Source organism: Lissotriton helveticus, chromosome 2_1 (genome assembly GCF_964261635.1).
Source record: "Lissotriton helveticus chromosome 2_1, aLisHel1.1, whole genome shotgun sequence".
NCBI classification, from domain to species: Eukaryota; Metazoa; Chordata; class Amphibia; order Caudata; family Salamandridae; genus Lissotriton; species Lissotriton helveticus.
This window is the reverse complement of record NC_136059.1, coordinates 2,113,021,026-2,113,037,064: the sequence shown is the minus strand read 5'-3', so window position 1 is coordinate 2,113,037,064 and position 16,039 is coordinate 2,113,021,026. Positions and strand designations below refer to the sequence as shown.

At 41.8% G+C, this 16,039-nt stretch overlaps 1 protein-coding gene across 1 annotated transcript in view; it reads left to right on the top strand.

Annotated features, from left to right (window-relative positions):
• The window catches only part of HPGD (15-hydroxyprostaglandin dehydrogenase), a 287,216-nt gene that overhangs the window by 256,567 nt on the left and 14,610 nt on the right, over positions 1-16,039 (top strand). Inside the window, exon 6 of the mRNA XM_078677081.1 lies at positions 814-977. Coding sequence (XP_078533207.1) covers positions 814-977 — 164 coding nt within the window. The remainder of the gene's footprint in view (positions 1-813; positions 978-16,039) is intronic.

Here is a 16,039-nt window from a genome sequence, read left to right as displayed (position 1 = left end):
AGGAGAACATTTCTAGAGAGATCTTTAAGGGAGGACAATGATAAGATATTATCTTCATAACAAGTGGCCTTTGAGATAGTTAAGTACATGTGTAAGATGTTGGCGAGATAGGGCTTTGAAGGCTGACCATTGCAGGATTCTACTGGAAGGGTAGGTGTCAGAATTGAAGCAGGCTCAGTGTTGTTAATATGCCATTGGATTTTTTTTTAATTTTTTCATGGATGAAAAACTTTACAGAACTGCAATTTTCTGGAGAGTGAGGAAAAATTGGGTCCGGCAACGGGGTGATGAAGTGTTTGATCATCTCGAACAGTGTTCCTTTGGTGACTTTATTGATGGTGTTGGCATAATACTTTGCTTTGGCTGATGTAATGAGCTGTCTGTGTGTTGAGCAGGGGGACTTCATTGTCAAGGGGTCTCAGAAGTTCTGCTTTTCTTCCTTTTTCATTCCTGTCTGCGGGTGGATATTTTTTTATCACCAAGGTTTTTAGGGTACCAGGTTACTGAAGGCTTTGGCTTGGACTTCCATTTTGTAATTTGAGTAACGATGCTCACAGAGAGTAACCAAAAATATTGAAGTTTTTAGAAGGGTGTTGGTATGACATAACTTAACAAATTAGTAAAATGTACATATTACCTCATTTGGGTTTTGTCCTTTACAATTAGACTCAGAACGTATTCACTACTGACTTGGATGAGATCATGTTATCTATGGTAATCCAAAAGCTATAGTACAAGTTACATTAAGCAATATAGTTCTGGTCCCATTTATGTTGTAATGATTTTTCTTGTTTCATTCATCTACTCTTTTAGGCTGCTTCTCATATTGGAAACGATGGTGTCCGTATCAACACACTTTGTCCAGCTTTTGTTGACACACCACTTCTTGAGTCCATCAACAAAGAAGAAATTATGGGAGAATATTATAAATATAAGGATAATATCAAAAGAATGATGGAATCCTACGGTATTTTACAGTAAGTGTCTTTCAGCTTGCTTTGCCTTTAACAGTCTCCTCTCAGGCATGTACAGACCTAGCTGATTGGTAATGAAAGTATTACTCACATTTCCGTGTTTATTTACATCACTTTGATTTAGGAATATATGTACTTCTATGCAGTGGTCGAAGTGGGGAAAACAAAGTAGGGGAACTGTGGGTGGAGAATCAGAGGGCTGGAAAAACCTGAAGATGGGATCAGTCGGTGGAGTCAGAGGTGTGGCCAGAATGCGCAAAACATTCCAATTGTTAGTATTTGCTTGACATTTCACTGACCAGTTACAGCTTATTATGGTATGTAATTCAAACAATGAATACACATGATTATGTAAGGTTTAAAATGAGGTATTGACATTAAAATACATTCACAATGTGGGATATGTTTCCAATCACAGAATGTCCCAATTACTCTTAAAAGTGGAAGCACAAGTCATTTGTCTCCGAGCCATGGAGTTTCTCTCATCAGCACTTCTCCTCCCTTTTTCCACAAGAGCAGTTCAAACATGAATGGCAAAATATCCTAGTTTGCAAATGCTTTCTATATAACTATGGCTCTGCCATATTTGCCACATAATACAACATCTGCTGCATAATCTGGCAATTTTACTAATAAATTGTTTGTAGTTCAAACGGCTCAAAGTTAACAAAAAAATGTGACTTGTGTTGCTGCAAAGTGGATGGCCCTTAGCAAAGGTTGACGGAGCACCATTCTCACTGCTGTATTTGCATGTTAAACTGGTACCAATAAGGAAAAATCTTTCCAGAGACTGTTAGCATGTGTACAAATGTCAACAAAAAGTATCAGAAAACATACTGCATTACGATGCTGCCTTTTTTTGCTGCATAATTTAGTCAACACTGCGGCATCGTTTTGTCCTCCTTTGCTGCATAATTCCAGTGACCCCAAAGCAGGCAGCACATGTTAAAACTGCTTGTGCATGAAACAGAGAGACTGTGAAGTTTGTGAACTTAGTTTCATGTACGTACCAAACCTGCATTGCCGATCCCTGGTGAGCTACAGCAACTACTGCAGAAACAAGGCCAATGGAGGTACCAATGGGTGAAGGGACTGGCCTTCTGGTGTCTCTCTGAGCAACAATGTGTGTTGGTGTCCCCCAATGATTACCTCTACCACGGATTCCTTCACTACTATCCTTTAACAGTGCCCCTCAAGTCTCCATAACCACACTCTCTCTCAGATGCATTTAATTTCATTTATGGAACCACTCATTCCATTGTAGGGTGTTAGAGCACTTTACATCACCCACATTACACAGCGACAATCAATTATACGTGTGTAAATCACTGTATAGGAAATGTTGCATAAAACTAAGGACTACAAGGTGTAGGAGTCACATGACAACTATACTAGTAGACAGTATATTTAATAGTGATAGATCTGGATAAACACAAACTCAGAATTTAAAACATGATACCATGGTTGGGGGTTCTCTTTAATAATCAGAATTGATTTCTATCCAAATTAACACCTTTTGTAATATTAGGCTAATCAAGACTGGGGGAAAACATAATACTCGAATTTATAACCTGCAGTTTGCATGCAGCTCTTAGATGACAGTTAATAGCTCACTGTTCTATGTTAGGACTTTACCTTATAAACTGTAAGTAACAAAATGATCTCTTTGACAAAAGCAGTAATCCACTGACCTATTTACATTATGTGCACTTTGTGATCTGCATGGTACATGTTCTTTGCAGCAGGCACATTAAACCTCTGCCCTACCTTTCTATGAGTCAAATCTTCCACTAGACAAAACTCTTAGGAAGAAGATTATTCACCGGAGTTATCATTATATTTTTATTGTTGCTGACTCCCCCACCCAAAGTCAAAACTTCCACTAGACAAAACTCTTAGGAAGAAGATTAATCACCCGAGTTATCATTATATTTTTATTGTTGCTGACTCCCCCACCTAAAGGCAGTGCCGGTGCAGTCACACCGGTCACACTGTCCTAGAGCCGGCCCTTCTCAAGGGTCCTGTGGCTTCAGTCACAGAGTCACTGTGAAGGCTGAACCTAGTTATCCAGTTCCAAATTTGGCAGCTCTGACCATAGTGCCACATCCTCTTCCCCACTGAACACCATACTCCCCACTGAAAGAAACATGCTCTGCCTTCAACTACAACCCAATTGTGCATCGCTATATAAACACCTGGATGCGACTGAATTCAAATTATGCACTAGACAAGAGCAATTTGCTGCCTAAAAAAAAGTTACAACATCCTGGAAAAAGCAAACACTCATAGGGGAGGAAATATTAAGTAAAGCATGTGAAATTGTAAGAATGAACAACATGGTTACCATATGCTTTTATACTCATTAATCAGAAATCAATTAGAGTTGTTGCCTGAAAAGGTAAGGGCAGGAAGGGACCTGTTTCAATGTCCATTGTTTATATCCTTACAAAACTATGTAGTAAGGTTTAAAAAGACCACACCAGTGAACACATAGCCACAGTACACATTTTGTTTTCTGATCCACTCATCAATCAGGCATTGCAATACCTCCAGGATTGGTGCACTTACCCACCCAGGTAAAACAATGCTGTTCAAAGGAAGACAAGAAAATAATAGTAGCGCTTCACTGGCAAACTCTGTCAAAAGAGGCTGATATATTTGGGTGTGAATAAAATCAATTTGGCCACTTTGTGGCTACTCTGTTTTGCTCTATTTAGTTACATATTATTTTTTCATTTTTTTCAATTCAAATCTTTTTTATTAAGAGAAGCAGAGTTTTACAAAATCAAAACCAAAAACATACACTGAGTTACAATCATGAGAAAATGCAGCCTGAGTTACACAACTTAAGGAAAGAGCATCAAGACCATTTAAGCAAGGGATTCACTATCGGGGAAACAGTGAACATTATACATAAATACATGCACTTCTTAACCAGAAAGGATGTTTGCAATAGGAGAGGACTTGAGAAAGAAAGGAAAAAGAAAAGAGAATAGAAGAAGGAGGAAAGAAAGGAAAGAGAGAGGGAGAGAAGAAGAGAGATATGGAAGAGGAAGAAAGGAAGAAAGACGAGACTGATTTGAGAACGGAAACAGCAGCTAACATAAACTCATGTTCTGTACTCCGAATCGTAACAGTGGAGTAACAGCGCCTATGATGTGCCCTTATGGTTGACAGAAACGTCTTATATAACAGTGGGTATGACTACTGTTCAAGTCTAAGGCAGGTCATAGCAAAGTTCCAGAGAGTCAAGTGAACTCCAGAGTTTGGCGTGCAATTTTCGCCACAGTGAGGAGTGGAGTGCATCATTATCCGCGCCCCTTAAAGAGGCCAACCACTCTTGCCATATCTTAAAAGAAACATCAGATGCATTTTTCCATTTGCTTAAGATGAATTTACACGCAAGCGTAAGCATGAGATCCATTAGGTGACGGTCATGTTCACTTACTAACCTTGTGTCTATTGCCCCGAGCATAACATATGGGAATTCCCTGCAAGGCCGGTAGTAGAAGGTTCTTTGAATGTAGGTATAAATCTTGTCCCTAAAGGTTTGGAGCATCGGACAATTAAAGAACATGTGAGTCAAGTCCCCCACATGAGATTTGCAATTCCAGCACAGGGGGTTGTCACGGAGTTTAAGCTTAAATAGTTTTTCCGGTGACCAATATGTTCTATTTATCAACATGAACTTAGTTTGAGAGAGTATCGGTGATATTTTATTGGGAAAAGGTGTAAGGTGTATCTTATCCCAATCGAATGATATGGTAGAGGAGTTATATTCATTTTCCCAAGCGAGCTCGCACTTCCTATGTGTCTTCTGGGGGTTAGGGGAGAGGATTTTATAGATCTTAGACACCATGTGACCCATTGAAATGAGATGAAATAACTTGTTACAAATTGTAGGATCGTTCAGAGAGATGACTCTGGCAGAGATAAAGGATTTAAGACATAAAAACTTATAAAAGTCAAGAGGTTGGAGATCGAACCGGGAGTGTAAGGTGGCGAAAGGCAAAGGCGAAGACCCTTCATAAAGATTTTTCACTAAGTTCAACCCCTTCTTAGACCGGTGTTCCCAATAGAGGTGTTTGCCCTCTTCCTTTATGGCCAGGTTGAACCATAACAAGGTTAAATTGGATTTGCTTATTTTGATTTTAACTTTAGAATGTCTCTTTAAGTTTAGTAGGGCCCTTCTAGTGTTAAGAAATATGTATCTGGAGTGAGGAAAGGCTGCCATATCCATTGTCATTAAGGCTGGTAGCGGTAAGTTGTTAATGATGGCCTTTTTGACATGAACCCAAACAGGAGTGTACTCGGATTGAGGCTGGAACCAATTCACACCTTGCTTGCATAAATATGCCGTCTGGTAGCACCTGAAGTTTGGTAGACCTATGCCTCCCTTATCTTTCGGTAGTTGGAGCTTCTTCAGGGAGATTCTTGGTTTTTTGCCCTTCCACAATAAAGTATTGAAGAGCTTATATATTTTGGAGAGGAAGTCATCCGATTGTAGCATAGGTAACCTACTTACAAGATAGTTGACCAGAGGTGTGATCATCATCTTCAGAGGTTCCGCTCTGCCCCACCACGACAAAAATGTTGGTGACCAACCGTCCAAAAGAGAAGATATCTTTTTATGAAGGGTATGTTCATTAATTTTGAGGGTGCTAATTAGATCTTTTTCGAATTCTACTCCTAAATATTTAAAGCTTTTGGTTTGCCAGAATAAGCCAGAGTTACCTATAATGCTTCTATCACCTATATTATTGAGGAGCTTCACCTCAGTTTTATCCTTGTTAAGCTTATAGCCTGACACTAGAGGACATCAGGGCCGGAATCGCTAATTCTGCATTCTCGGATACTACTAAGACGTCATCAGCATAGGTCGAGATTTTGACTGTATACTCATCAAAGCAAATGCCTTTAATGTGGTTATTATGTCAAAGATAATAGAGGAAGGGCTCGATGGCGAGTAGAAAGAGGGAGGGAGATAGGGGGCAGCCCTGTCTCGTACCGTGCTCCAGGTTAAAGGATGATGAAAGGCTTCCACCTGCTCGTACTCTCGCTGATGGGTTAGAATTCAAGGCCATCACCATACGAATAAAATCTGTTCCTAACCTACATTTATGTAGAGTGGCTTCCAAATAAGACCAGTCGACCTTATCAAAGGCCTTTTCTGCATCTAAAGTTACTGCAACGGTCCGGGAGTTAATTAGCTTGGCCTTTTCCATTATGTGTGCTAGGGTGCGGGTGTTGTCGCTAAACAGTCTGTTCTTAAGAAACCCTACCTGTGATGGGTGAATGAGTTTGGGCAGGATTTTCTGAAGTCGTTTGGCCAGGATCATGGCATAAATTTTACAGTCAAGGTTGATCAGCGATATTGGCCTGTAATTCTTTGGGGATGTCGGATCTTTCCCTTCCTTTGGAATTACAGCAATAATTGCTTCTGCAGGGGTACCAGTGACTTGACCACTATTAGTGAAGCCCACATATAAGTCTTCGAGGGGCTCTACTAGGGTTGAAGAGAAGCTCTTGTAAAACATAGCGCTGAACCCATCTGGTCCCGGGGCTTTCCCGGTTTTGAGAGTTTTGATGGCGTGTTCGATGTCTGCAGCGGATATGGGAAGGTTAAGTTCCGCCTGTTCTTGCAGCGAGAGAGAGGGAAGAGCACAATTATCCAGGTATTTGCCTAATTTGGTGCTATTAAGGTCTCTGTTTTTACTATACAGGTCACTATAGAAATCTTTAAATTTGAACCTTTTAGTCTGACGCTGCACTTTGAAATAGAAAAAATGTAAAAAAAAGAAGACAATTTCCATCAAAAGTGTTTTTCTTTTTTGGGTCCATTTCGCAGGGGAACAAATAAACCAAAGGAGGAAAGAGAGGTTGAGAACCGTTTCTTTACCTCACGGTTTTCAGTAACTGAAGAGGAGATAGATAGAAAGAGAGGGACTAACAAGAAGAAAGAAGGGGGAGGGCAGTTGCCAGCTGCAGAGCAGAAGTGGACACTGTCATTGCTTTCTCTGGGCAAGAAGGAAAAGATCAAGGGCTAGATGTAGATAAATAGGATTTACCGATTCTAAAATACCGAATTTTACCGATTCGGTATTTTAGAATCGGTAAATACTATTTAGCTAATAATTAGGTAAAAATTACTGAATCGTTAAGATTCGGTATTTACCGAATCGGTATTTACCAATTCGGTAATTGCCATTCCTTCCTATGGGTCTGGAGGCCCATAGGAATGAATGTCAATTACTGAATCGGTAATTACCGATTTGGTAAAATAGGGAAAGAGGAAAAGAGTAGCAGGGTGTCACTATGACACCCTGTTGCACCCCTGAATAGTGCTTGTGTGCACATGTGACAAACATACATGTAAGGGCATGTATGCCTGTCACATGGCACAGGTGTAAATGCACAGATTTGCATTTACAGAGGTATTCGTTATTTACCACCAACTAATAGTTGGTGGTAAATAACAAATCCTTAAAGCACAGAAGCACTCTTCAAAGTGCTTACTACATGTCATTTACCGATTCGGTAAATACCGAATTGGTAAATGATGATTCGGTAAATACCAAATTGCTAAATACCGATTCGTTATTTACCGAATCCTCCCCTACATCCCAAATGCCCAATACCGGTCGGTAACGGCCGAAATTCAGTAATTTCGGCCGTTACCAACCGGTATTTGCCTACCTACATCTGGCCCAAAGAGTCCTTTTCCTTCTCTGCCCACCCGTCCGTCCCGAATGGCCACCAACGCCAAGCAATATCTGTAGGCCTTGGATATTTCTACCGTCCTGGGATTCATGTTTAAAATAAAAATAAGTAGGGGAACAGAATCTATTGAATTTTAAAAGTAGGGGCACGCCATGCCCTGCCAAGCCGGCCCACTTTGACCACTGCTTTCATGGCCCTTCACCCTCTGTGGTGCCAGTCTACGGAGGCCTTACGCACCAGTGAGGTATAAAGAGAAACCTAGCAACTAGAACATACATGTTTTCAGCATCATCTTGAGGCAGGACGCAGTGGTCACAGTGAGACACAATCTCTTATTTGTGTTGGGTTTCAGTTCCAAAATGGAACTCTTACTGTCCGATGGAACAGTGCAAGGTGAGATCAGAGAATGTTGGGACAGCACTTGTCATAATGGCGAATAATGATAACAAGTTTTATTGATGATGCACTAATCGGCCTTTCACCATAGTTCATCTCATCTCATAATCTTTATTTCGGTACATTAGAACCATAACAGATACATAAAAACATCAACTGATATTATTACAGGGTCCAAGTAAAGATACAAGCGGGTTGTTTTTACAAAGAAGCACCGGTTGGGGTATCTAATCATTACAAATAAAACCTTAATTAAAATAGGTTAAAAAAGGCATTGAGAGTCAAAATACATGTGGAATTTGAGGTTTAAGTCCATAGCCAGTCAAAATTTTCCAATATTCTTAAAACATTAGACAATTAATATATATACACTTCATAATTCATGAGCAATACGATTAACAGTATCATTTCATTAAGGGTTGCTCTAATATTTTAGTCAGTTACATAGCAATAAAAAGATTTCTCTAAAATTTCAGGCCCACTTTTACTCGTACAAAATTTGTTGCTAGCAAAAATCTACTAATGCCAAAGATAATGACCTGGCAGGTATCGGTGTTTAGTATCCTTTCCGCCTCTTTGTATGATCGCACTCCTAAATTTAGACAGAGCGATTTGCTCTATCTTTTTCTAGCTGCAGCATAAGCTGGGCAAAAGAACAAGATGTGTGACTCATCTTCTCTAACTTTACGTGGGCATAGGGTGCATACATCATTTATCTTTTCAATGTGATTATTTGACCACCTAGCTACAGTTGTGTTTGTGTTCAATACTTATTATCTATATTTCATATATAATGTTTTAGCAAGTGGTGGATGTACCTCGTCCAAAAACCGCTCAAAGTAAGCACTGTCTTTGAACAAAAGGAACTTACTTGTTAAAAATCCACCCACTCGTTCATTTAACACACTGTGTTCAATATATGCCCAGAATGAAGATTTCAATACCCTTTTTGAGTTTTGAGTTAATATTGATGGATCATCCCAAAACTGCGATAAACCAATCCTTTTCAACCATGTAAAAACATGTTTTAACCATATAATACTGTTATTCTGATCCAATTCCATTATTTATTTTAGACCATCCTTATAGTCTAACAACTCCGGTGTCGACCAAAGTCTTACCCAAAGTGTCAATGGTCTCAGGATCATATAATGATCCGTGCGTTTCATATTCAGATCAAGCATAATTGGTATTAATGGTGTACATACGGGCAGTCTTAATAATGCTCTGTAAAATTTATTTTCGCCAAACTCAAAGACCTTTTTGCACGAGGTTCCTATTGAATTTAAAAAGTAGGGGCACGCCATGCCCTGCCGAGCCCGCCCACTTCAACCACTGCTTTTATGGCCCATCACCCTCTGTGGTGCCAGTCTATGGAGGCCTTACGCACCAGTGAGGTATAAAGAGAAACCTAGCAACTAGAACGGACATGTTTTCAGCATCATCTTGAGGCAGGGTGCAGTGGTCACAGTGAGACACAATCTCTTATTTGTGTTGGGTTTCAGTTCCAAAATGGAACTCTTACTGTCCGATGGAACAGTGCAAGGTAAAATCAGAGAATGTTGGGACAGCACTTGTCATAATGGCGAATAATGATAACAAGTTTTATTGATGATGCACTAATCGGCCTTTCACCATAGTTAACCAACCAATACCCATGTACTGGGCTCTAAAATATAACTCGTCTTGTTTAATAATGGTGTACTGTGCGCAACATTAAACATCAATAATAAAAAAGCAAGTACTATAAAAAAACTAGGCAAAGTGAAGTTAAAGAAAACAATCCATATATTTTTAAATTGTAACATTTTCAAAAGTTGGTGAAGACATGACATTAAAATCTATGTAGGAAATCTAAAAGTAAGACATAACGAAGCCTGAACTCTGGACCCATGCCTATCATGTACTGTATCATACAGGGCAGCTGTGATTATATCGCCAAGACTATCAGAAATCACATCACAACATGGAGGTACAAAACGAACAGCACGACCCTGGGAACTCGTGCAGAGAACGTCCTGTCCCCATGCGCTTTGTAATTGGAATACATATTCCATATTAATTTGAATTTACAATGCAATAAAGCTCTTGAAGACGTGGATTTGGTGTACAAACAACCACTACCAATATTTCCGTGGTTATATACTCAGTTGAATGTACCAATGACAGGCTGCGAATCTGCAGTCGTATGTCAGCATAGTTCATACATGCTTAGTCTACTTTGACACACCTGTACCCTCTTGGGCTGTATGAGAGAAACATTGCACGGGTGACAAAAAAGCAATGCCAATTTGCACTATTTTGCTGCTTCTCTAATGTGTGGTGGGACAATGTTTTCTCCAGCCAAATACTTCATTATTGCAGTAGGGCAAAAATGGAGTATTGTAAATCGTGAAATCAGTGACATACACATACAATACATTAGTAATCTAAATGTGTAACAGAGTTTTTATCATTCTAGTCCATGGTAACCCAAAAAAGTGCATACTTATATTCACAGATTTTGTTATTGTCATGAAAATAGTGTTTGAAAAATTAGAAGAAACTTAGTGGAGAAAAGTAGCATGAAATCAGTGTGTTCCATGTCTTGCCTAACTGTAAAACCTGAATATAGAATAGAAGAAATATATTTACCTTGTTAACTTGTTTAATTATCATTATTATACTTTTTGCATCCATGCATTATATCTGTATCTCTGTACCTAGTTTCATCTTAAATTCTCGCTCTATGGAATTAGTACTTCGTCATTAATTGAGGTCCGTTGATCATTGCGCGATGGGGACCTGCCACTTCCACACAGAATTTATTCTTTACTTTTGGCTGAATACTAATAGCTTCTTTTATTCTGACCATGCCAATTGTGTTGTACAGCCTGTCCCTCTAAGATCATAGTGGGTATTTTGTGGTCACAATGCTGAGAGATTATATTAAAACTTTCTAACAAGAACATGCCCACCAGGAGAGTATACCAGTTAAGTACTTCGAGTTACTCTCTGGATACAAAGTACTATACAAATTAAGATAACATACAATATCAAACTCATATATACGGAGTCTGTCTTTTACGTTGCAGCTGCTTTCTTGAAAAAATGCAGATTGAAAAGAAAATGAGTATTGCATAAGTTCAGTACTTGAAGTGTTTAGTTTGACTGGAATCATTTTATAAGTAACATTATTATTCTTCACTTCAGTACTGATATACGACATTTAAGCTACTTGGGATTTCCGAAAATGGGACATCATTTTTAAAACAAGCATTGGCAAATCCAGTAAGTCTCGCCTTTGGGACCTTTTGGCTTTGCCAATACCCTTTTCCCATGCTCTACAGCAGGGGGGTGGGGGAAGCATGATAACGCAGTGCCAGTGTCATTTTTTAGAATCATGCATATATGACGATGTGTGCCTGTGCTTGCATCATTATTCATGCTCACCTACAAAATGACACAGGTGCATTTTATTTCTATTTACCAATGTAAGATCAATCAATCAATCAAACAGGATTTGTAGAGCGCTGCTTATTACCCACAAGGGTATTCAGGTGCTGGGGGATCTGCTGCTGGGTGGAATAGCTGAATAGCCAGGTCTTTAGATCCTTTATGAATTCCTGCAGGGAGGGGGGGGTCCAGAGGTGGAAGGGGGAGGCTATTTCACGACTGGGCAGCCAGGTAGGAAAAAGAGAGTCTGCCACTCCTGCTTCGGTAAATGTGGAAGGTCTTAGCAAGGGAGAGGGAGGCGGAGCGCAGGTGTGTGGAGGATTAGTGGAACTTCAGCCGGTGGTTAATGTAAGGTGGTCCTAGGTTTTTCAGTGTTCTGTAGGCATGGGTCAGCCACTTGGATTGACACCTCTTGTGGACGGGGATCCAGTGGAGTTTACTGAGGTGTGATGTGATGTGAGTCCTTCTGGGGAGATCGAGGACAAATCTGGCTGCTGAGTATTGTGTGGTCTGTAGTCTCTTCAGTAGGTGTGTGGTTATTCCTTTGTAGATTGTGTTGCCATAGTCCAGGTGGCTGGTGACAAGAGCTTGAGTGACAGTGTGTTTGATGCTGGCTGGTAGCCACTTAAAACATTTTCCGAACATACGAAGATTGAGGAAGCAAGCCGAGGATACTCCGCTGATCTGGGTTTTCATGCTGTCCAGTATGATGCTGAGGTTCCTGGGGTAGTCTGTTGGTGTGGGTGAGGGTTCCAGTTCTATGAGCCAGCAAGAGCGTTCCACTGGGATGTGTCATTCCCGAAGATTAGTACCTCCTTTTTGTCAGTGGTAAGTTTGAGACAGTTGCATTGCATCCAGTGAGTCACGCTGGTCATGCATAGATCGAAAGTGGTGATGCTTACGGAAAACGAGAGGATAAGCTGGGTGTTGTCTGCATAAGATATGATGTTTAATCCATAGGTCTTGGTGATGTTGACCAGGGAGGGATGTAGATGTTGAAAAGGGTGAGGCTGAGGAATAATCCTTTTGGGACGCTGCAGAGGATTTTCTTGGGACCCTGGGTGTAGGGTAGGAAGAGGACTCTCTGGGTTCTTCCGATTAGGAAGGAAGAGATCCATTTGAGGGCCTCTGCATTTATAGCCTTGTTGTGGAGCCTCTTTATCAGGGTGTGGTGGGACACGGTGTCGAAAGCTCCTTAGAGGTCGAGGAGGATGAGAGCAGCAGTTTCTCCCAGGTCTAGGAGAGTTCTAATGTAATTGGTGGTTGTGATTAGGGTGGTCTCTGTGCTGTGGTTTGAGCCGAATTCAGATTGGGATGGGTCCAACAGGTGATTGTTCTTTAAGAAGTCTGTGAGTTGGTGGTAATGGCCTTTTCCAGGATCTTGGGGTGAGACAGGAGAGTTGAGATGGGCCTGTAGCTTTTAAGGTTGTTGGGGTCGGCGAATGTTTTTTTGAGGTGTGGTTTGACTTCGACATCTGTCCATTCTTCAGGGAAGGTGGCTGATGAGACGGATGCGTCGAAGATGGCGGTGTGCTTGTTGCTTATATTTTCGTTTCCCATGTTAAGCATGTGGTGGGGACAGGGGTCCCTTGATGCTCCTGAGTGGCAGAGAGCCTGATGGCAGTGGTGCTCTGCATGGTGAATAGGTACTAAGTGGTGATCAGAAGATGGGGTCGGAGAGAGTGTGGTCAAGAAGGCTGAGGATGCTGGTGGTAGAGGGTTGGGGATTGAAGTGTTTGTAGGTGGTGGAGATCTTGTTGTGGAACATGTCTGATAGGGTGTAGCAGAGAATTTGAGAGGGGGTGAGTATGTTTTTGGTTGCTGACGGGCTGGTGATGCTGAAGAGATATTGGCTGTGGTTGGAGCTGGCTTCAAGGTGGTGAGCCAGGGTGGTCCTTGTAGTAACTTTCAGGTGATGTTGGTAGTTAGTAAGTGCTAGTTCAAAGGTGGTGCTGTCAGATAACTTCGTGCTGGAGCACCAGATCCTTTCTAGTCATTTACAATTGTGATTGGTGGTTCTCAGTTCTGTGGTGTACCAGCTGGTATGCTTCATGTGTCTCCTTGCTTTTATAGGCTTGATGGGGAGATTTTGTTGGCTCAAATGGTTATCCAGATGTTCAAGTTCTTGACAGCCTCTTAGAGGTTGGGAGTGGTGTTGGGGAGGGAAGAGTTGAGGGCATTGGTCCATTGACTTTCGGGTATCCTGTACCAGCTCCTGTGAGTGGTGAATGGTGGAGGAGATGGGGGGCTGCGCTTATGGTGAAGTGGACGATTGAGTGGTCTGACCATGTGATTTCAATGACATGCTGTACCTGACTATAATGCTGGCTGTAAAAATGGGGTTGGGTGTGTGTCCGGCGATGTGTGTGGAGTCGCTAATTAGTTGGGGGAGACCGAGATTGGTCATGCTTTCGAGGAGCTTGGCTGTGTTGGTGTCAAAGGTTCGTTGAGGTGAAAATTAAGGTCTCCTAGAAAGATGGAGTTCTCAGTTCTGATGGCCAGTGGGGTGTGATGGTGTTGCATAAGTTAAGAAGTGGTCCTGGAGGTCTGTAGGCGAGGGTGCAACTGATGGTTGATTTGGTGTCTCTTTGGAGTAGGAAGTTGAGGTGGTGTCGTCTGTGGCAGCTGTACAGTGGAAGGAGTCTTTGTGGATGATGGCTATCCCACCTCTGCCTATGTTGATGTGGTACCAGTGTACTATCTTGTAGCCTTTGGGATTTGCCACGGCAATGTTGTGGATGTCAGGTTGAACTAAGTCTCGGTTAGAAAGTTGACATTGGGGTGAGAGAGGTAATAGACCAGGATGCAGAAGTGTTGTCTCGGTCAAGTTGGGGTGTGGGTGGCTGTCGAGACGGTGGGAGCTTGGGTGGGTACTCTGGTATTGCAAGAGAAAAGACAGTTTTGGAAGGAGAATGGTCCTACCATTAAGCATGAGGAATACACAGCTGCAGCTGTTGTTGCATGGTCCGGGTTTCAGCACTCTCATCCAGGCGCTGGTGTAGCTATGGGTGGGTGGGGATCCAGGGTTCCTGGCGCCTGCCGTTCCTGGCGCTAGGTGTGGTCCAGGGTGGGCGCGGGCACAGACAGGCTTGCCTTTGGTGCCCAAAGCGATACCAAAGGGGATGATTGACGGAGCCCAGGCAGGATTGCTGGGTGGGGTCCGCAAAGGTAGAAATGGGAGGGAGAGATGTTGTTGAAGGCGGGAAACAAGTAGGAAGAAAGAAGGCAAAGGATTTGTAGGGAAAGAGGGAGAAAACAATGTTAGGAGGAGAAAAGCATTGGAAAATGCAAGTGCTAGGGTGAGGATAAAACAAAGTTTATGAGGCGTTAGAAAACAATGTTAGGAGGAGGAAAGCACTTGAAAAGCAAGTGTTAGGAGAGGGAAAGAAATGAAGATGATGATACATTAGATCACAGTATTAACACAACGGTGCTTGAGATGGGAGCATGAGCTGGCAGTGGGGAGCTGGCCCAGGGACCTGCTAATGGGAACGATTATGAGCGGGAGACAATGTTCAGAGGAGGAAAGCACTCGAAAAAGCGAATGTTAGGAGGAGGAAAGAAACTAAGATTATAAGTGGGAGAAAAACAATGTTAAGAGGGAGAAAGCACTGGAAAAAGCAAGGAGGGAGAAAACGAAAATTATGAGGGGGAGAAACAGTGTTAGGGGGAGGAAAGCACTGGACAAAGGAAGTGTTAGGAGAAGGAAAGAAACAAAGATGATAATACAGTGGATCACAGTATTAGCACAATGGTGCTCGAGCAGGAAGCACGAGCTGGCAACAGCAGAGGGGAGCTGGTTCAGGGGCCTGCTATGGACCAGATAATACAAAAATGAATTGTAAGTGGCATGACATTGCTTTTCTAAAGGCAGTAAGTCCAGCAACAATTTGCCGCCTGGTCCTCCCCCAAAAAAGTAGATAAATTCAAAAGAAAATATTTTTAAAAACAAGATGGTGGGTATGGGAAAGCAACAGGAAGTGTGGATAGAGGCCCACAAGAAAGAAAGGAACATGGAGCTAACAGGAGAGAGGGAGTGTGGTGGGGGAGAAACATTAGAGAGAGCTTCCAATACAAGAGAGACAGTAACAGCGAGTGTGGGGTGGGTGTTTGATGAACAGGAGAGCCACACGAAGAAGAGAGCTGAAATACACATCGACACATCACTCTCATGGATGGATTAAGTAAAAAAATGAAGAAGCAAGCAAATGAGAGTGACAATAAAGTCAAACAATGGTAAGCAATTGGCCGTCCGTAAGCCCCTGTAAGTTATTCGTAAGTCACAATCTGTCTTTTGGAGCCATACAACTGTTTGGGAGGCTTGACTTGAAAAGGAATTTGTTTTTTCTAAGCACTGGCAGCCTCAATCTCTCATTTGAGGACTGTAGCACACATTAAAGGAAGATGCGCTCCTGGAGGAAGTAATTGCAAGGCTTTGTGTATCAATCCATAGCTGCAAAAAGCAGCACTTGAGAGCCTTCACTCAGGTTGCCACATGAGAAGGGCCTGCGCAG